At 39.9% G+C, this 23,475-nt stretch overlaps 1 protein-coding gene across 13 annotated transcripts in view; it reads right to left on the bottom strand.

Moving 5' to 3' along the window:
• The window catches only part of CADPS2 (calcium dependent secretion activator 2), a 396,201-nt gene continuing 372,726 nt past the window's right edge, over positions 1-23,475 (bottom strand). For all 13 annotated transcript variants that reach the window (XM_089524382.1, XM_089524381.1, XM_089524383.1 and 10 more), the window contains 2 exons: positions 4,934-5,038; positions 1-1,092 (listed from right to left, as the gene is read on the bottom strand). In XM_089524382.1, the coding sequence (XP_089380508.1) occupies positions 922-1,092; positions 4,934-5,038 (276 nt within the window). In that variant the 3' untranslated portion in view covers positions 1-921. The remainder of the gene's footprint in view (positions 1,093-4,933; positions 5,039-23,475) is intronic.

Here is a 23,475-nt window from a genome sequence, read left to right on the forward strand (position 1 = left end):
TAGCTTTGGGAAACTGCACTTTATTCTTAAATCTCTCCCCATTCCAAAAAACCCTCCCAAACAGGATGTCAAGTGAGTTCAAATATTGCAAACATCTTTTAGTTTTAGAATTTTATACAAATGTGGGCTAGATACAGAGTCAGTTAAGACAAAACAAGAGAGAGAGAGAGTGTATCTTATTGCCTGGATGTTTTCACAGAGACAGAAATACTGAAGGCAAGCTTCCTAACATCCAACAAGATGAGGGTTCTTAAATTTGCAAGAGAGATGAAGATCGAACACTTAAAATTTTGTTTGTGTGTGCTTTCCTGACAGTCCCGGTAGTCTTCCTGCCATTATACATAACAAAATCAAAGCACTAGGAACCAAGAATAAGAATTTGAATGCACTTCACTCAACAACGAAGGAGGGAAAATGCAATCCCCTCCACCTACCCCCCAAAAAACAATAGCAACAAACCATGGATAATACAGACAGGAACGCACTCCTAGCAAGTGACACAGTGTTTGCTTTAAACAACGGGACCAAAGACGTTCCAGGAATGGCTGCCTGTCAGGTTACATGATGTACAAAGTTTGTGTTCTGTTCAGGGCATGCCTAGTCTTCGGTGAAGTTACAGGAAGAGACTGCAACGCTACGAACAAAACGGAACAAAGCACAAGAGGAGCGGACACTCCATGCTAGCATTCCTACAGTGCAAAGCAAAGCCACACATAAAAATATGGACAAAAAATTCCATTGTTTTCCAAACGTCTTTCCCCTTTCCCCTTAATTTTAATCCATTTTTCAGAGACTCTTTTAAAATCTCTCTTTCGGGTGAGATGAATTTACACTGTAGTACTGGGGCATTAAGGCAAAAACCATAGACGCAAACATGAGAACAGGTCATGAAGGAAAACACGTTATGAGAGACGCAGAAAGTCAGCCTTCCTCTTCATCGCTGTCCTTCATGGTGATGCCTTGAAGTCCACCCCCATCGGACACCGACACTGTGGCTTCTTCTACTGTAAGACGGCTATGGACAGTATCATAGGTTTTACTGTTCAGAGTTCCTTCCAGCACCCCCTGCAACCTAAAGTCTCGATAGGTCTTCTGTAGAAAAATCATAACAGTAAGGTATTTATCAGTACAGGTTTAAGTCCTTCCCTATTTCTCTCTTTCCCTTCAGAAAACCTTAATCGGCCGGAGACTGAAGGCCTGACTTTTTTGAAGAAGTCAATTGGTAAGGAATGTGGTGACCCAAGTGGAAAAGATACAAACCACACTTTCTCACTTTCTAGGCCAGACCAGTCTAGATTATCTAAGCAGCAATTTTCAAGGGACTCAAGGTTTACAGACCCTCTATTTGAGATCTTTTAATTGGAGATATCAACGGTAATCTCTTTAACTTCGAATTCCTCAGAGAACATGGAGGGCTTAAAATAATGATACAAGCCAAAAGAGACCAACTTGACACAGTAGATGAGAAAGGGCTGGAGACCACAGAAGCTCCAGGAATTAGTGCGACAGCATCTGGCTGAAGGACAAGGACATCCATTTTAAAAACATTTTGATCATTGTGGTAAAAAGTTTTAACATTTCCCAAGAAAGTACCTTCCATTTTGTGACAAAATCAAGAAGAAAGCTGAATTGTTAAAAAGTAGTACTATATCCATACATTTTCAAGAGAAGGGACTATTTAATCTCACCAAGAAGATACAACCTGGTGAGCTGCTGCCATTGAGCTATTTATTATGGTGGTTTCTGCCCACAGAAGGGTTTTTGAGGAACCATTTTGTTTTGATGGGATGGAAGAAAAAGCAGATATGACAGGATAAGCTGCCACTATTCAGTTCTTAGGGAGGGTTCAACGGGTGCATTTACACGGTAGAAATAAGGCAGTTTAACACCACTTTAAGTATTGTAGCTCCATCCTACAGAACCCTAGGATTTGTAGTTTTACAAGTTCTTTGGTCTTCTCTGTCAAACAGTTCTGGTGCTTCACAAAATTAAAAATCCCAGGATTTTGTAGGATGGAGCCATGGCAATTAAAGTGGTGTCAAACTGCATTATTTCTACACTGTAGATGCCTCTTGAGTGAACTACCATTATCAAATTCCCTCCCAAACTGCCAACCACTACTACTTTAGAAGAATAATTTAACTGAGTAGATAACTGTGCTCTAGCTGTAAACAATTATTTTCCTTTTGACGAAGATGTATGTAAGATGCCAGTTCCATCAGCCTAAACTGTAGGCTGCGCTATATTATTTGTTACATACCACCAAACAAAGGTGCAAAATAGTGGAGGATGGACAGTCATAGGAAAATTTCTGGCTTAAAGATCCTACTTTCTGGTCAATCCTGTAGATCAAGAGGGAAGAACTATACCAGGGCCTTCATGTATGTTTGCTTGTCAATTACAATTTGACCTATATCATTATGCTAAATTCACTCTATGGGATAATCCTAAACTGAAGTTGAAAGACAGTCCTCCTTATGGAAGAAATGGGTTGGCTGTGAAGTTTGTCTTTCAATCAACAGAGACTATTCCAAATCAAGAATGCTTCCCATTTTTTTTCTCACAATGCTTTCCCACAAGTATTACAGTCTACTTGTCAGCTATAGACTACAGTAGTATTTGCAATATTTCCTTTTGGTGTCTCTGTATGGGTCTTCAGTTCTGAGGGCTTCAGTCACTCCCACTGTTCTGGAAACATTAATTATCTCCTCAGCTATTTTAAATTATATCCCTTGCCACATGGAATTTAACTGACAGTCAATGTTGTTGGTTCTTGCATGCTCCTACTACTGCCAAAAGACTTGTACTATCTATTGTTCAATAGTCAGAAGATCTCACTGCCATAGCCACTCCTGAATGTGTATTTTAAGATACCAATTTCAAGAAAACATGTTTCTGCAAAATTTTGGTCAGCTTACATTAATGTACATGCCTATAACTTTGCTCATATTCTATGTACATCTGCGTCCTTTCACACCTTTTTTCCTCCCCCCTCCTTTTTGTAATTGTATTTTCCAAAATCCAACTAAAATTAGAAAAAATAGATAAGTCTTACACTTGAATGTAGTAAGGCAGCATGTTACTCTCTTTCACTGTTAAGTTATGAGAGTATGAAAACAGATGCTTCAAAAGTTTGCTTTATATTTTCAAAGCAGACACTTAAGGCTAGTCTACACATAAATGTATTATGCAAATTTCTGTGGATTTTTGCACATTCACATCGACAATTAATTCTCCTCACTTTCCTGTGCAAATTTGCATCTATTTGCCTTCCCCTTGTGGAAAATGCGAATACATGCTAAGCAGACGGATGACAGCATGCTCCTATATTCTTATGGATAATCTGGTAAAAACTGCAAGTCTTTTTTTAGTGGAGTTTTCCATCCCAGTACCTCTGAATTGTGTGTGGCTGGATTGCAATCAGTTCCATTCAAATAAACAGTATTTCAATCATGTAGACAAGCTCTTGGATTATCAACATGGCCTTTACATGCTTGTTTGAACAATATTTTTCCTGATTAGGCCAACTTCATCATACTGTCCTGACAGCACTTTAGCCAGGGCTATGATGGAGATCCAGTATCAGTGCAAGCAACCAGCTGAGCAGTGCTGCATCCATTTGGGTCTTGCACATGTATCTGAGTGTGCAGGCATTTTAGCCCTAGTAAATTTTCAAATTCTCTCCAAACTAGAACCGGATGTCAATTTGATGTGTATTGTATGAACTCTTCAGCTGATCATCATAACTGAAACCATGGTTAATTAAGCCTTTTTCAAACTATTTCTGTACATATATTTTCATTAGATGAATTTAGATACAAATGAGGAAAACATGTAATTTTTTAACTTTTCGCTAACATTTAAACCTCCTTGCATGTCATTACTTAAATGCATATATCCACACAATCCATGGGTTAGCAGTATTGCTTGGACATTCAAACTGCCTTGAAGCTGTGGGATCTAATTTCCTAAGCAGAACTTCTTCCTGTCACTCTCCATTTGTGCAGTGTTCTATTACTGCCCCTGGTAAGTAGCTGAACAGATTCAGATGGCCCTTCAGACCACTAAATTACCTCGCCATCACTTGTTAAGCGGCCTTAAGGATTTATGTTCTGCAACATATTGGCCTCAAGGGTCATGTTTATTGAAAACTACCTGCTTGACTAATTTGGTTTATACGCCCTTCTGGATTTTACTAGCGCATTTTCCATTGTAAAAAAATAGGCCCAGCTAGCCTCATTCCTGATGAGTGCTAAATAAATCTTTTTCTTTGGCCTTTTCTAGGTCATTGTAAAACTTCTTTGCTTTGCAAACAGAAAACATGTATGATACCATTTGGCTTCTGCTGGGACACAAACGTGTAACTCCATTCTTCGGGAGCTATTACTGATCCATTGTAACTGGGATCACTAATCTAATCTCAGCCATGAATTCACTGGACAGCTTTCTTCCAGTCTGTCAATGTTTCTTAGGGAAACATAAATAGTGATCTCATACTTTGTACTAACTACTGAATCTTTTCTATGAAGTGACTGGAATGGTTAGAGTGACATTGCCGTAAAAAATACATATGATCCTTAGAATAAATGTAGTTAATGTACATATCTAGTGTCAAAAGAAAAAGTGGTTGCTGGTGCTAGGGTACCAGCAATTACTGAAAACAGCAGGAGCCTGGAAATGGATTATGGAAAATCAGTCCATGATTCAGTCTGCTAAAATACAGTGCAACTATGCAAGCATAAAGTATTCAGTAACAATGTGCTATGCCTGCCTTGGGTCTAACTCAGTGATGACAAACAAAGAATTCTTACCTGTTGCTATTTGGGAGTATCATTGCAAATGCTCCCTGTGCCAAATGATAATAGTATCAGAATAATTGATTATTTGTTTCCATTTAAAATACAGTAGTGTAATTAAAATCTAATGTATTTACCTTCACTATCTTGATGAGTGTCTTCAGCTGGTAAATATGAAGTTGGAGGTCTAATCTATCAGCCAGCCACACACATATGACTTTCATGGAATTGCTGTACCATTGCTGCAAAAAAGCAAGGAATGGGGGGAGGAACAACAATCAAGTTCAGCACTATTCATTTAGCAGATTTGGCAGTGAGCGACAAACAGAACCATTTGAAATGACTACAGATCAGCACTTGAAGTCAATAGTGCCTTAATTCCTGTTACTAACATTGCAAGTGTTGTCACTAGGAAATTGGCTAACGTGACCTGAATTGGTCTTCACGTGAATTAACATTAGCAAAAACTGTTCTGTCTTTGATCTGTGCCATATTAATGCGAAAGAGTGTTTCACACTTAGCTACCTACAGGTAAAAAAGGAGTATTAAATACACACTTACATGAAATAACTGAGTGCTGGAAACAGTAGGGAGGAGAAGGTTATTTACAGAGCACAAGAAAAAAATGCACAGCTTTGTAAATTTCACTTTAAAAAAGGGAAATGAAATATAATGTAAGAGGAGACTATGATGAAACACAATTTCTGCAGCTCTTACAGTTCACACCGTCTTGCTGAAGGATATAATGAAAGAGGAAGACACACCAGCCACTCCTAACTTTAGAATGGAAGAAATTATCCCTTCTTAAACTGACTGCTGATATTCCTTTGACAGTTCTTTGAGGCCCACAGTCTTGCCCATTAATATACTTTATGAATTAAAATATTGAATTAATATTGTCATGTAACTTGATGAGCCCTGAGAGCCAACAAAAACTTCATCTTCTGTTACAACTGAAAACAACACACATAAAACATGATTTTAAGGCCAATTTTATCCATCCTCTGATTTCTGTCTCCCTGTCTGGTGTTTGCAGTGTCTTGCCTGAAGGAAAGAACTGAAGATCTTGGCAGTGTGCACACATTTTTCTGCCTTTTTGGTTGGCCTAGAAAGGTATTGCCAATATTGTTGACACTGTTCTCTGCTAGCCCAGCTAAAGAAAAAGGATGGGAGACAATCTTACAATGGAGTGTGGTGGTGGTGGTGAAGCTACCATCAAAGTTTAGAGGACCCATTTCCTCCTGAATCTTGGCTATTACTTGGTGGAGAGCTGGAAAGGGAAATCTGGAAGCTAATTTAGCATTTGAAGGGTGAAGGGTAAGAGCCAGCATGCTGTAGTGGTTTGAGTATTGGACTAGGACTGTGAGTGACCAGAGATCGAATTACAGCTTGGCAATGGAAACCCCTGGCCTTGGGATCACAGCTTGGCCATGGTAATCTAGAGCAAGTCATGTTCTCTCAGACTAAGAGGGAGTGGTAAATCCCCCCTGAACAAACCATGCAAAGAAGACCTGTGATAGGATCACTTTAGGGTTGCCATACATAGGAAATAACTTGAGGACAGACAACAACAACAGTAAAGCAAAGGACCTCTTTCTCCCTGGGGGTCAAATTCAGTAGCAGAGAAGTTCTCAGGGGCCATATTCCAGTGGTGGTAGGAGCCAGAAGTAAAATGACATCACCAAAAGTACTAGCCTGTTACTATGTGAGTATGATGTTTCAGTGTTTTAGAAAATGGAACCACCCCCCAACTCTATTACAACTAGTGCAAGATGGGGTCATTGGGGGAGAAAGGGTGGCCACATGAAAAACTCAGCCAGACTGGGACTCCGGAAAGACCAGACTTAACCATAGAGCCCAAGAAAGGAAGAGGCAAAAATACCTCTAACTATTTCTTGCCTAAGAAAACCCTATGAAATTTATGGGATCACCATAAATCAACAGATGACTTGAAGGCACATACGGGAAGAGATTCCCATTTCATTCTGTTTTTCTGTTTGTATGCTATCCCTTCATTACCTAAAAGCAAAGATAAATACTGATATTAAAAGGGAAGGGGAAGAGACAGTGAATGAGAGAGAGGACTGCTTCAAATTTGGGCAAAACACTCTTCACACGGTTTCGTACTGTTAAATCCAAATTATTAGGAAGGCTTTAGCTAAAACAACTAAGATACCTGCCATGGATAGCTACCCAAATAAGAAGTAAAGAGATAAAACGACAACTGTATTTTCTTTCTATATCTTATTCTCTTATGGTTAACAGCCAAACAACTCTGTAATCTAAAGGAGGAAGGTTTGTTGCATGATGCTTACTTCAGACCAAGAAGCCTCTGTCTACAGAACCACACAAGGAGGAAATGCAAACATAAGCCAAGCTGCCCAAACAACAAATCCCAAACTCTCCAGAAGTATGAGGCTGATGAGTGGGGCTTATAGTATGGATCCTGCATGCAACCAGAGCAAGCAAACAATACCTGGGCTATCCAAAGACTTTTGAATGAATACTTTGTTCTATTCACCTGCCATCTTATCATATGCTTCTCACCCTGAGCAGTGGAACTAGAATGTATTAAATAGTTTAAGAGCCGACAGGATGGTCTTCTGATTTTCATTTTTGATGTCTGTCGGTTCCTTTGCCTCTTGTCCTTTACAGTTCTGTCAACCCAAGCTTTGGTCAGTGGAGATCCACAGGCTCTCTGTTATGTCTCCTTGCAACTGTGGTATGCCAAAAAGTTTCTTGGGCGGGATACAAACGGGCAGGGGAAGACGTCTTGGAGGTGTATTCTGCTGAATACGGAGCCTCCAGACCGCCCGCCCCGGGAGCGTGGCTCAGGTGATGGGGCTTCCACATGGGGGGCAGTGAAGACGCCTCACCTGGGGCCGTTTCAAACCCGGAGTTTCCAAACCGCCGCCTCGGAGGACGCTGCAAAGAGAGAGGCAGCTTCCTCACAGGCGGCCAAAAACGGGGCTTTTTTTTTTCCTTTGCCGGCTGGCGGATGCGCAGCTGCAGCGCTAAGCAGCGGCGGCAGAAAGCCTATGTGCACATTTAAAGCGCCCAAGCCCCTTTAAAACTTTTTCCCCCGTTCTGCCCAAGAACAATGGTGGTCTCCTGCCAGCTGGTGTTGGCATCCTTGTCCTCTTGCACTTTGCCAGTGTCACCAGCATCATGGATGCCTCCTCTCCTTTGGTCCCCGCGCTCCTGCTGAATCTGCAATGCGCAGCCACAGCTGTCTCCGCTGCCACCGCTGTCCCCCTGCCATCCCCCATCACCTCCCTTGTACATATGTAAATATTTACAGTTTTAGGGGTTTTTATGGTTAGGTGAAAATGGCACAGGAATGTGTGTAGGGGCTCACTTTAAATTCCAAACTTTCCAAGCAGCGCATGCGTACATGTTGCTCTAGGGTTAGGGTTAGGGTTAGGAGTCTTAAAATGCGCTACAGCTGTGCTGCAGCTTCCACACCTGCATGGCAGCTGACGGTGCAATTAAAGCCTGACTGCAAACTGCGCATGTTCCAGGACCCCGACTCATTATGCGACGCAGCAGACACGGAGCTTTTAAATGGGCAACTTAAATTAGCGGCGTAGCAATTCTGGCGTACCGGTGCAGCAGCTTACAGACAGAGCTGCGCAGCTGCGCATCAAACGGAAAAGAAGCGGAGAAAAGCAGCACCTTTTTAATGCTGCTTCTTCCCGCTTGGGGCGTGTTCATGGCGGCATTCAGGTAAGGCCCGTCTGAAGGCTCTACCTTCATGACGTCATGAATACACCCCTTTTTGCCCGTCTGTATCCCACCTTAGTGTTGTCCTCTCAATGTGTAGGGAGTGCTGCAATAGACAGAGCAGGCATCCCTAACCTTTGGGGAGTAATTTGTTGGGTAGATTGAAGAGATTATCTTCTCCTTTGCTCTCTGTGGGAGGGAGGGAGGGAGGGAGGGAGGGAAGCACAATGAAGTGCTGGAGGGAAGAGCTGTGGGTGCTATGTAGTTTGCCTTGCACTCCACTAAGCCTATCCTCCTCAGAGGTGTGTGTGTGTGTGTGTGTGTGTGTGTGTGTGATGTCATTCCCTTATTGAAGTAAGATTCAACTATGTGATAGGTTCACTTTAGGGTCAGCATAAGTCAGAAATGGCTTGAAGGCACACAACAACAACGCAGCTGTCCAGGAAAATAAAAAGATCAGAGAGAAAAGCCTGAATCCTCATGAAGAACAGCCAGGCAGTTGCCTCACTCTGCCCAGTGGTACAGCCAACCCTACAGGTTGCTGAACATGGCAGGACAAAATGTTGCTTGTGAAATTACTCCATTTTGTATCCTGGACCAGCGTAATATATCTTTGAACTCAGGCTACCGTTCTTCTAAAGACATAGAGAGTATCCCACGTGGTATCTTCATGGGGATGTTTTCTATCTGTCAACTTTTATCCTTTCTCAGAGAATATGCTGCATTGGATACAATCAACCCAGCACTGATTTGAAGGCAAACAACAACAACAAGCACAACCACAACCAGTTGAATCTCAGGATACCAGAGAGCTGAAGACATTGACTGATTTCTGTATAAGCCAAAAGCAACTAATGAGAGTTGCACAATGACTGCTTGTTCTAGTATGGCCTGCAAAGGGGATGGCCATGGAAATGGTGTCCTAAACCTGTACTGTGTCTATACTGATTGCCAGATACACACATTTTGCATCTGTTCAGCTCTTTACAAACATGTATTTTCTGGACAGCAGGCTAAAAAGATCTCATTTCAAACATGCTAGATAGCCAACGAAGGTGCAAAACACTGCAGAAATAATCCAGTTTGAGATTGCTTTCATTGTCCTGGCTCAATGCTGGGGAATTCTGGGAACTAGTTTTGTGAGGCATTTAGCCTTCTCTGTCAGAGAGCTCCAGTGCTACAATAAACTACAATTCCATGGATTCCCTAGCACTGAATTAGGGCAGTTAAAGCAGTCTCAAACTGGATTATTTGTGCATGTGCTTTGGACCTCAGAAAACCAATGCTGAGATTTGCACATAATACCAAGACTGTGATAATGCGAATATGACTTGTGACTTTGGAGATAATTGAAACAAATCATTTTTTTTTTCATGGACTGAACCAGGAAATCATTTGGTTTATCTGTAGGCGTTATACGTATATGAAATAATGTTTTATATATACCAAGACAGATGTGCTTAGTGAGCAGGATTGTGTCAAACACAGGACTGTGTCAAACACTTGAGACTTCCATGTTTCATTTAAAAAAGTTTCTTGTTACTGTGGAAAATGAGATGCTGACTGGAAGGACATTTGGTCTGATCTAGTAGGTCTTTCTTCCTGATCACAAAATAATAGAATTGTAAGTTGTAAAGGACCCCAAATAATCAATTAGTTCAGTGGTATTCAATGTGGAGATCTGTGGACTGGAGCTGATCTGTGAGCGATTGGCTCCAGTATGAGGGGTTTCCAGGAAAGAGACAGTTGTAACCACTTGGTACAGAAATATGGTACTAGTCCATGACAAATTAAAAGGGAGGTAGGGACAAAAAGACTAATATTCACTATAAACAGTTTATTGAGATGCAGCAATGCAATCATAAAAAGGACTGGTGAGTTTTGAGTCCCACTCTTGCTTACATCAAATGTGGTCTACACAAGGGAAAACCTCATCTTTGGGCTGAACTGCTAGAAACAACAGAAGGCAAGTAAAGTGTTTCAATTTCAGGTCTCCCGCAAACCAACAGCATTTCCAAACAAGCTATAGGAGCCTGCAAAAGCTGCACACATGGTAGGGAATTTGTAGTCTGCCAGAGTTTCAGCCCATAAAATGCAGTAGTGAACATATTCCTGCCGAAGAAACACAAGTCGATGATCTGATGACACTGTCAGATGTGTTACTTTCAGTATAATGTATAGTCTAGGAGCTGTGTTTAGTTGTACAGTATATGTTGTCTGTATATTTGTATTTTCCTCCAAAAACCTGTTCTGATTTTTGACACCAAAACACAATAATTTTAAAGTAAGGGTAATAAAATAAAAGAAGGAACACATGCTAACATATTTATCATATGTATTTTTGCACCAACAGTAACTGTGTGTGGACAAATGTATGGTAATTACAGGTATCCTTTTAGATTATAATTTATTGGTGATAAAAATGTCAGCGTTACATCCTGACTAAAGAAAGTAAACAGCCTGTTTGATGTAATGTAACATCTATTTCTCAGAGTACATAAAGAGTGTATGCTAATTTATGTATTGTGCCTTTGGAAACTGTATATATTTTGTTTTATTAATGTACGCTGCTTTAAAAATTTGTTCTAAGCAGTATATCTATTTATAAATCAATAAAACAGTAAAATATTTAGGTTTATTTCTATGCAACTTATTCTTCCGTCAAAAATATTAAAATTAAACTTATCTTGATTTTTAATCCATGGGCAACAGGTGGCATTCAAATGAATCCTGTCTGCCACGTTGGGATGAGTGTCATGTAGCTTAACAGATGGTATCTAAGCAAATTCACTTGATAAATTCACTCACCTGATAAATCTCTTAACTGCCATTTGTTCTTTTTCATCTACTCATTGTTACATGTAATACGATAGGTCCAATCTGTTCTCTTATCAAGCAGACCTTTCGAAGAATTAACCTCAGAGGTACGTAACAAAATCCAGTTTCTATAGAAAGACCAACACCCTCAAGTGTGTGTGAGGGAGTCCATATCCTAGGCACTGGTTATTTATGCAAAGGAGGCTGGGAATCAAACAATTAGTCAAGAGCAGAAATGGTGATGCTTGAACAAATGAGCAAACTGCAGTTAAAGTCACAAGTGTTGGGATTCCTTATTCTCTGAAAGCAAATTAATGGGGTTGCAGAAGGCTAACAGACTACAAAACCCTAGCCAAAGTCACTCTCCCTGACCACACAAATGCCATGTTTCCTATGCACAGAAATAAAACTGAACCTTGGGCTTCATCTCCCAAATGCTTAAAATGCTAAAATTACTGTTTAGCACTGGATCAAATGAATTGGTAGACTGCTCTGGGTCATGCGTATATATCCAGCATCTTTCTTCACAGCCTATTGTTCAGGTAATAACACAGGGTGAGAAAACTCAGATAACTGTGAACAGTTAGCACCGATTTAATGTTCCGTGTGCAACAGGCTTTTCTATTTAACTTCTTTTTAATTCATGATTGATCCATGGATTAAATTTCTGCCCCACTTTTCTAACTGCCCCCTCCCAAATGGGAAGTGAGGTATCTAAGAATAAAATAAATGAAAGCAGTATAAGCAAAAACATAAAGCAGATTAATGAATACATTTTTGTTGTATTCAGTCATTACTAAATCCCTTCATTTTTATGCAGCATAAAAACACATTTTTCTTATGACTTCAAAATAGCCACATAAATTTTGAGCACAATATTTTCCAGTTTGGATTTACTAGAACACGGTATAAGTGGTAAAGTTTTCAGTAAGAAAGCCAGACTCTAAATGGGGAAATGTTCACCTGTTTCTTACATTACACTCAGAATAAAATACATACATATTGTACATACACACACACACACACACACACACACACACACACACACTTATATATTTATATATAAATAATATATATATATATATATATATATATATATATATAATAAATATATATAAAATTGCTCCAATACAAGACAGACCAAAAGAGCCTGTTGAAGCTTATAGATAATGCTCACTGAAAAGGAATGAAAAATGCACTGAAATTACACTTTCAGAAGCCTCTTGAAAGGTATGTTGCACATTTGAGGTCTGTTTCATTTCAAAGATGATTGCAAAAGTTTCCACAAGTCCTACTGAAATCACATCATCAATAGTCATTAATACCATCAGAAATAATATTCGTGGTTTGGCTTCAACTTAATCCAATCCTAGGAATTCAAAACAAGACAGCGAAAACAAAAGATCGGAGCCAACATTTGTGTGTCCTCACAGCAGGAGAGTTGCATTCATGGAAAGGGTCCCTTCCATTCACAGAATTAAACCTTTGGATCCAATCCAATAAAAGATGGAATACTTTGAAAATACAGTAAACTCCAGGAATGCAATCTCTGTCGAGCCATGGAGAAAAATATTTCCTTGCACAACGATCAATTTATGAGGAGAAAGATGGAGAGGAGCATTTGTTAAATTTATAATCCCGTTCTTAATTTTAACCAAATCATGCCCACCCCAGCCTTGCATAAACAATGGCTAAAGGGGCTGACTCTTTCTCTCTCTCTGTACTGGGCCCCCTCTGTTGTTTGAACATTGTGGACAGCAAAGTAATGTCTTTATTAGACTTATACAATGTCCAGAGGGAATATGCAACCTTTTCACATTTTACAAACAATAATTGTCTAGTATAAATGTAACAATGTCTGCTAGATGTTGAAATTTTTGATTTTTTTTTTTAAAAAACAACAACGAAAAATGCTTGAATAGTTTTGAAAAGCCTTTCCTCCCTCCTCACTAAAACCACATTCTCCTGAGCCTGAAGCAGGGGAAATTGAAAATGCATTACAATGCACCCTGATGTCAATCCTATGGCATTATTGGGGTTTTTTTTTTGGGGGGGGGGGGTGTCGTGGCCAGTCTAGAAATAGAAAAAACAGAAAGTGTATATTATATATTTTTTTCACACCAGTGCATGACAGCAGACAACCATTTTAAAAGAAAATGTGTTCTCTCTCTCCTCCCCTCTTTCCCCCCATTCATAGCTCACCCAGCTCCTGTAAGGGCATGTATTACTCACTTCATTTTCCCCTGAAATATCTCTTTTGAAGTAAAAAAAAAAAAAAGAGGAAAAAGGAAAGGCTAGGGTTGACTCTGCAAGACCTCTGTATTTATTCACACTTATTGTGCATGACTGTAGACTGGTAAATCATATTAGCGGCCCGTCTCCCCATCAAGCTGCTACTTGCTTTCCAGCCCTGGGAAGGTTCAACAAATCAACAGGAGCACGGAAAACAGAACATCAGTCTAATCTAGTGTTTAAGGTGAAGTTTTCAAACCCAATCTAAGAAGATCTTTAGAGCAAGTAACAAGCTGAAGGGCTCAGAAGGTGGTATTGACAATGAAAGAGTGTTGAAATATTGAGAAGCGCAGCACTTGTGCATTTTTAATAACAAGAGGGTCAACAAGGACACAGCCCCCTCGGTGCCAGTAGTTGCCAGCGACTATGGAAATTGCCACACCAGGGCCATAAACGCTTTCAGTTCATCAGCTTTCTTAAACACCCCTAAACCCCCTCCGTGGACCTTTAGTCTTGAATTAACAAACCAAAGCAATGAAAGAGGGTGCAGCCTGAATGGCTGGCATTGATCCCCAACTGTGTTCAGCACTGCTACAAGCCCCTGAAAAAACTCTCTCCATTGTCAATAGAAATTGACAAACCCTCCTCTCCTAAATAGTACAGCTGAGCCAGGCTGGATCCATGCAGCTGTAAAGGGCTCCACTCTCAGGGCCCAGGAGCATTAACAATGGAACAAGCATGAGCTCTTTGTCAGCCGCAGACTCGGCAATTTTCTAACAAGGATTAAAGTTGTTTCTCGGCAGTGCTGGTGAAAAGAGATTTAGCAACATACCGAGCTTTCTTCAAGGCAAGTTAAAGAGACGTAGTTAAGGAATTTCATTATTCGGGCAGCAATGACTGGAAATACAAAACAAATATATTCAATATTCACAGGCCTTACCTCCCCGGTTCCTTCTTTTGCTCAAACCCCTAATCTATCATGTTTGGAGGGTGATAAAACTAAATGTTAACACTTGTCTCTGTAAACCAGACGTTTCATCTCCCCCCTTTAAATTCACTCCCCCCCCAAAGATGCAGCTGTTTGCTACCTGGAATGAAAACTCAGTATGTGTCAGTGCACACAAAGGCTTGGCCCTTGGAGCTCTGATATTCCTACATCTGAATCACTAGACCACATAGGAGTTTTCTTGAGTTTGGCTCTTCTTGTAGCTGTTCACTGACAGAATGAAGTCCTCTGATGGAGAGGGGGAAGGGGAAATAGGAGTTTTGAGCCTGAAAGAATAGAGTACCCTTGTCCTTCTGCCTGGGGGAACCATCCTGCAAGTGCTAAAATAAACATGGGCTGCACAGCACTCTCCCCCATTTTAAAAATTATTACATGATTAGGACTGATAAAGATCCCGGTAGGACACCTTCAGTGTTCTGTGTTACAGTCCTAAACAGGGCCAAACCAACGTATTTCACCATAAAGACTCCCTATTAGGACAGCACCAGCACATGTCTGCAGAGGATACATGGCTAAATAAAGAACATTGCCATTTTTGATGCTGCAGTGCTTGCCTGTGCTTGGATGAAGAGATGAGAATTTACCAATGAGTTTGGTAGATTAAACAACATGCTCAGAGATTGTGAAAGGCCTGTGTATAATTGTGGGGCTAATAGAGATGTTAATAGAATCAAGTGCAGGTAAGGGAGAAAAATAAAGTAGAGCTTTGCCTGCTTCCTACACATTGTCGAAAGCAACCAGCTAGGGAACTGAAAATAATCCTATATGGCTAATCATATAGGATTATTTTCATCTGCCACATTTTTATTATATGAAAGCAGTACAGAAAGTAATGTCAAAAAAACTACCAACATTCTACACTGGATTTTTTTTAAAAAAACATCCAATCTTCTCTTGCTCTCACTTGTTTCTCTCTTGAAAGACAAAAAATTAGATATATAGGGATCTCACCTCATAGTACCGTATATACATTCAGTGACTGGTTCTTATGAAGGAGAATGATTGATTGATATACAATAATGAGAAATTATACAGACATACCTCTCTGAATGCTCAAGCTTCATTATCAACACCCGCCATTTAGGGTTTTCTCACATATTTTTAGCTTCCCGTCTTTAATCACCTTTGTATAATTAAGGAATGTTTTCATATATAAGCAACAAAGAAAAAAGGTATTTTACAATCCTAGCTTTTATAGAGATAATTTTACATACAGATTGAAAATCTGATATACAGATCATTCACAGCCCAAAGGAAGAAGAAAAAACGGCTTACATTTTGGTAGAATGTTTTCCAGAGTCAATGGCTCAAAAAACTCATGTTTGTACATGAATGAGAGTCAACAGTTCATAAAATTGTGTAATCATAGGCATCAAGTGCTCGTATATAGATTTGGATGCTTTCCATTATGCTCAAAATTAATGGCCTGTTAAGCCCCCCTACCCTTCCCCTTGCAAAGTTTGACTTCATAATTGAAACCGCTTATTAACGGCCGACAATCTGCCATTATTGTGTGTGTCACCCCTCCAATTATCCTCGATCAGCTAATTTATAGTTTTCCGGTCTATGGTCAATATACTTGAAATTAATATTGTCTAAAAAAATGCTGCTGCTTTTTTTTTTTTTTGGGGGGGTGTAAAGCTAAATCACATCTGTTTAACATTGTGCCCATATCAGAATTGTATGCAATTATCTTTTATATTTGTTTGTAACGATTAACTATTTCCAACAAGAACCAGCATGGTGTAGTGGTTTGAGCATTGGACTCCAATTCCGGAGAGCAAGGTCTGAATCCCACTCAGCCATGAAAACCCACTGGGTGACCTTGGGCAAGCCACTTTTTCTCACTCTCAAAGCAAAGGCAATCCCTGCCCTGAACAAACATTGCCAAGAAAACCACATTATAGGCTCACCTATAGGTCACCCTAAGTCAAAAATTTCTGAAAGGAATACAACAACAACAACAACAACAGGATTTCCAACAGGACAGTAGCTTTTGAGACCATCCAGTGAGGTTATACTGTTAAATATTTTTGATCATGAATAGTAAATTCACAGAATTCCAATGGGGATTTTAGAAGACAGATAGACCTGGTACTGAAGAGAAGCGAAACTAGATCGAGAGGAATGAAAATAGTGTGCATTTTCTAAGGAACTTGAGCCTTTCATCCTTTGATGGTTCCAGCTAATAACAATACTTCATAGCCAGAGAAGCAGAGGAACTGCTGCAAAGGGAATTTATTCCCTCCAGCAGCTGTTGGTTTGCAGGCAAAGGAGACTTTGCCTTGAAGCCAAACTATGCTGACAGGTCTTTTCAGGGTACTTGTATGGAAAGCTTTGATTTTGCAGCCCATTCAACTTTCCCAACTATCTCCTTTATCTTGGAAACATGCAACTGGCAGTTCACCATTACATTTGTGTCCTCTCTTTATCCAATCCACATCTGGCCTACTGCAAAGCTCAGGATGAGCACCAATCTGGAGCTTCTGTGTGAGAAGACTTTCCTACTTACATGTGGTAGAATTAACCCTCTGAAGCCCTTATGATCATTTGGAAAACTCTTGTGTGGGTGTACAGGACTTCTTAGCTGTGAGGGGGTTCTCAATAGTAATAAATTGTTTCATTCACCTCCTCCTCTCTGTCCAATGATCATACTCAAACCAAGAAGAGAAGAGTTTCAGGAGAGCCTTTTATGGGGTCACTTTTCTTTGAGATGAGAGTGTACTGAAGACTTGAGTGGCCTTGTATAATAGATGACTTCTGGGGGCTCAAGAGATAGCAAGAAAGCAGGCAGTGCGACCTCCTAAAGCAGGAATCATTTTCAAGTCTACAGCACCAGCTGCCTCCCAACCCAGTCCCATTTCCAACGTAGACACTTAGATCTAGACTGTGCCAAACTGGCAGGACCAATCTTTCGGCCATTTTACCCCTCTCAAAACTGGATCATTTGTATCAGCCATGTTTTTTTGGGTAGTGGTGTGGCTGACAGGAAGCAAAAAATTATTAGGTGGATTACAGCAGGAAGAGTTTCCATTTTCATTTCTATTCCAGAAAACCCAATTATGAGCCAAGTTTGAATTTTGAGAAGTCTAAAATGGCTGCAACCAGAAAAAATGTCATCCTTTGCCATTAGAGCAAATACTTGAATATTTACAAAAACACTTTTTGTGGACTGGGACGACCCAATAGCTCCTTTTGTACATTCTATGAAGAAAGGTAAGTGATAAAAAGACTTGTTAAAAATATAATACAATAGCATGCAATCCTACTTTTAAACTGAATTACTGGGACTTTTTTTTTTTGGTTTGGATTTCTGCTTTTTAAAATAAAAATAAAATGCCAGAATACTGTATGCATTGAAAACAAATCCAAAGATTAAGATTTTACTCATATCCTATTTGTCTGTTAGAGTGTGAAATCAAAGATTAAGTACAATCCTGCAGATGCCTCATCAGAAACAAGTTTCCTTTAAGTTCTGTCAGGCTTTATTACAAGTAAATGAGTTGAAGAATCAGTGACATGATTTGGAGGAAAGACCTGGAGAAGGGGAAAGGTCCATTTCACAAAACCATTTCTTCTTGAATTACTGGATCCATTTTACACATTCTGTTTCTCGCAGCCCTACATTTTAAAACTGCCTAGCCCCGTTTATTACCGTAAACCAAGAATTCACAAATAGGACTTACAAGTACAAGTAGCTGGATCTTTTTGACAATTTCTTCTACCAAGTAAAGCAACCTATTTACTATACCAATGCATTTTTAACTGCTCCTTTTCTCATCTGACTATCCCATACATATGATAGAGACACAGTTGAGACACTGATACAGGAAGAAAATAAAAACACACACACGGCATGAAGCTGCCTCCCAGACTTGACATCTGCAGTGTTATTTTCAGTTGAAATATTATGTGCTAACACTGATGCTTTATTACAAGGGGCTCACAGAAATGGCACATGGAACAATGTTCCTGCCAGTCTTTATACCTGAACTTTAGTGCTCTATCATGTTCCCGGGCTGGAGTTCCCTTGGGGGAAAATGCTGCAAAGTTGCCATATTGTGCTGTACCAGGCTGTAGTTTTATGACAGAGACAAACTGCCATCTACTTAATATGATGTGAGATTTTCAATCAACACAGCTCCATGAGAGGTGGAAAGGCTACAATATGAAACACATTGGAAGACAGCCTCTTTTACTTACACAATTTTCTCTTTTTATAAACAAAAGGACTGGAGTCAAATCTCCTTGGGCACTGAGCCACTCTAGCAGCTGCTGAACTCATCATTCCTAAAAGTGCTCGGCCTCCACTATATCCAGGTGCTGGTAAGCAAACAGATCTTTAAATCAGTGTAATTAAATATTTACCTGTACCTGATAAAATTGGTTGGTTTGTTTCTATCATATTTGGTCATTTTTGGTCATGCTTGGAAAGCAAAATTTTCTTACGGTATTGGGAATAATATTCTTATTTATTTATTTAATTTATTCATTTACTTTATTTCTATGCCACCTTTCTTCCTGGGTCAAGGTGGCTCAAAAATATAACCATTTAAAACTTCATAATAAAACATTTATTGCAATTAAAATCAGTTTTGCCTGCTGGCAAAAGGCAAGCTGGGAGAGGGCCAGCATAGTCTCCCATGGGCAGGGAAATGTCCTATTTAAAAAAATGTAAGCTGCTCTGATAGCCTTTTGGCTGAAGGGCAGGGTATAAATACTGTAAATAAATACTAAATAAGGGTGGGAGCAGCCACCAAAAAGACTCTTTCTCATGTCCTCACCAAGTGAGCCTGTGATGGTGGTGGGACCAAGAGAAAGATCCCCATGGATCTTAGAAGCCTTACAGATTCATATGGGGAGATATGGTCTTTCACATAGTCTGGACCTAAGCTGTATAGGGCTTATTCTAACAATAATCCTAGAACGGTACCTTAAACACTGGCTACAACCCGTATATACTTTCTTCTTCACCAGGGCAGACATAAGCCCAAGATGCTGCTTACTGCCCAGAATGGATGAACAATTGCTCTAGGCATGCACATATCTATCTACTTATTCGTTTGTTACATTTATATCCAGCCTTTCTTTCAAGGAGCAAAAGGTGATGTACAACATGGTCCTCTTGCCCAATTTCCCCCCTTTCAACCACCCTGTGAGATGGGCCCAACTGAGATTAGTGACTGGCCTAAGGCTACACAATGAGCTTCATGGCCAAATAGGGATTTGAATCTGGGCCTCTCCAGTCCTACTCCAACACCAATCGAGCAACAAAGGAAGACTAGAGGGACGCATTAGCCCTTCAGGAGACCTTGGAGGACTGTACCTGCTCCTGCAAAAAATATATTTTTCTTTTAACCTGCAAACAGCTTCTTTGGGATATAGGTGCATGTTCTTGGGCCCTAGAGGGCATCTGGGGACATTTTGAGGCAACTGCTTTGGAACAAAAATTCACATTTCATTTTGACCCCAGGGGAAGGCCTCCAAACTTTTAGAAATGCCTCCTAGAGAGCATTTAGGAGGGGAAAAAATAAATTGTTTAGAAAAAAAGTTTTGCACTTTTTTTTTTTACTTCTAGTGGGCCTGTGGGCCACAAAAGCAACCACACTTTGTCCATCCCTTCTCTAATAACTTCTTCACTCTTGCTTTCTTATCATTGCTTTTTCTTCCTTTCTTGCTTCCCTTTCATTTCTCTTTTAAAAAGTGTGGGTGTGTAAGACAGATGTACATGATGGTATGGGACGTTTGTAAAAGTTCAAGGACCATGGGCCATTCACTATCATTTATGGGACTTTTGTCTCCCAACAGAGACATATTTTGCCTGTTATTCCCTAACTCAGAGGGAAACCTTTCATTGAATTCTGAAATTATTTTTGACAGACAGAACATTTATCATATTGTTGAGTTTCAAGTGGACCAAGGCAGGCAGATTGCAAGTTCAAATATCAATCCCAGCCAACAAATGCTTACCCTCCCTCTACAACCTCACATTTTAAAATCAGTAGTTTACCTTGGTATCCTCTATCCCCCAGACAGAAGCAGACATCTTGTTAATTACCAAAGGCTTCAAACACCAAGGAGAGAACTAATAATAATAATGTCCATGTATTGGAGTCACAATATTGCAGGTGGCAAAAGATCAGTTTGGTACAATATTCTTATTTAGAAAGCGTGATCTTAAAATGTTAACAACTCCAACCTCTGAGAAGTTATGGTCTATCATCCTAGAGGGAAAAAGTGTGGAAAAGCATGATGGATTTTGGTTTAATTACTTTTTCTCCATAACTTATTCCAGGGTGGGGAAATATGTGGCTCTCCAGATGTTACTGGATTGCACATCCTATCAGCCACAGCCAATTGTGAGAGATGATCACTCTGTTGCCCAGAGCACATTCAGTCTCATCTGAATTGGGAAGCTAAACTGAGTTAGGACTAGTTAGCATTTGAATGGAGACCACCAGGCAATACCATGCATCTCCAGGTATGGTTAGGAAAAAATCCTGCCTACAGCTCTGGAGAGCTCCAGCTGCTTGTCAGTGTTGACAATACCAGGCTTGCTGGACCAAAGGTTGGAATAAGTATAAGGCACTGTACTGTATGTTCCACTGAAGGAATCTGTAGTCCAACACAACTGTGAGATTGCACATATTTGCGGTAAGTAGATTTTTCAGATTCATGTTTGACTGAGTATGGGACCAGAAAAAACTAATAATTCAGTGGTGAGATATATATGGAAATTAGAAGTGCCTAGCAGGAGACTTCATATTCTTCACTTTCCTAGCAAATTCCTAAATTTGACTTATCCACCCTTTTACTTATGTACTAAGCAGGGATTACTACTGCATTTAAACATTGGATAACAGTTGTTAACATTCTGAAATGATACAAGAATGGTTGAGTCCATGGTTACTGAAATTCAAACTTTCAGATGAACTAATCTGACGAATGCTTGCTGTAAGCAGCACCGACGTTGTTGTGCCCAAATCTTAAAAGCTGGATTTTGCTTTTCAACAAGCAGACTTTAGCCAGGTTTACAGGTTCCTTTTTCCTCCTCCTGCACCAGTCACTGTTAACTCCCCCTGAACCAATAAGAAGATGCTGCCTGGCCCAAGCCAATACCCAGTTACTCAGCTAAATATGTCTAGTTAGTCTGAAGCAAAACTACTGCTTGGTGCTATGCTATTTTAATAATTGAAAATATAGATTTGCCTCAGAGGCTCTTTTAGGATCTTATCATTCTATCCTACTTCTGCTACCAGAATCACAGGGATTCTGCCTGGCCCCCTAGGGCTTTCCACTGCCCTGCCTGAAACCCTCCTCTTTTTCCATGCAAAATGGAAACACAGCATGATAAAACGATAAGCTCAAACAAGAAATAGATATGGAGAATATAATTTGTTCTAAAACAACTGGCATCATTTCTTAAACCAAAAGTGATTGGATAGGATTACAAATTATCAAACTGGTTTGCATGATGCTGGGACAATCCTTTTCCTTACCATTTGCAGGTTGGATTATATGCTGAATGTGATGTCCTTTTGTGTGAGTTTTGAAGGACCCACAAAACACAGGCAGAAGCATATTTGGTGACCAGAACCCCACACTCTGAAGGTGGAGAGCCTCTTTTTCCCCCACCATTGTAGCTCACGATATTAAGTGGGGTCCACAGACTTCCACGTAACATTTTTGGGGAACTGGAGTGGGATTTGCTTGGAAATAACACGTTTTTCTGGACACTTCTAGGCAGACTCCTAGTATTACCAATCAAAAGATTCTACAGATATTTTATGTCTCTCTCCACCATGGTTTTTCCATAGAAAGAAAAAAGAAGTAAGAAGTGGTGGGAAAACTCAGGGTGATTATAAATGAAAGATGATATTTTCTGGATCTCCTATAAGAGTGCATGAATGATGCAGGGTGACTGTAGGACAAAAGCCTTTTCACGAATAGAAATACATAAGTGAGAATATATTCTTTTTACAAGAGAAATGCTGCTGCTATCAATATTTTTAAAAAGACAGAGAAACACATATACACACACAGGTACAAGCAGAAGGTCACATACACTATACTGGTAAAGGGACTAGAAGTACATAGTTTATTTCAGAAACTGTGAGTTTCTCCTGCTGATTAAGTGTGTGTATATTTACAGTACATGAAGAAATCAATAAACCCTCGATGGCGCCTGTGCTTGGCACTTCATGGTGGAAAAAATATGACCTAAGACAATCCAAATGGTAGAGATCCAATTGATTTTTCCTCACTGCACAGAATAAGAAGGCTGCAGGCCCAGTTAACACTCTCCAACAGCTTCACCTACAGTTTCAGAGCTATTATTGCTGGATATATCTCATTGATCTCAGTAAGGTGCTATACCATTTTTAAAGTCACGCAAATAAAAAGGTATCTGTAATGATGAATTACTCATTCTTATGCTTAGCCCAAATGACATATGGGGGTGTTTTCAATTAATGCTTTTATTTTAATGCTACAACTGAGTGATAGAAGAGCCATTCCTTCTCTTTTATATGTCTAAATCCAATTGTTAGTCCCAACAAGGATGGAGCCACTGACACAGGGAATCTGCACAAGTACTGGCTTACAATTCAGAAGATGTTTCAATGGGTTTACTATACTGGTGCTAATAAATGGTTTAAGACCTTAGAATTTGGAAATATATGATGGATTTCACTATTATGTAGATATTTAATACAGTCCTCCCTCTGTTCTCCCAGTCTTTTGGACTTATGCGCAAGGGATCAATGGAGGGAGAATGAATGGGGCGTGCACCCGCGGTGCAAACCTCCGCCCTCCCATGCACCCATGCCTATATTCAATCCAATGGGGTTTGAATATATGCAGAACTCCATTTTCACTCCAGAACGTATCCACTGTGAAAAA

This window comes from Sceloporus occidentalis, unplaced genomic scaffold (genome assembly GCF_023333645.1).
Source record: "Sceloporus occidentalis isolate IW3139 unplaced genomic scaffold, rSceOcc1.0.p SCAF_5, whole genome shotgun sequence".
Classification (NCBI taxonomy): Eukaryota; Metazoa; Chordata; class Lepidosauria; order Squamata; family Phrynosomatidae; genus Sceloporus; species Sceloporus occidentalis.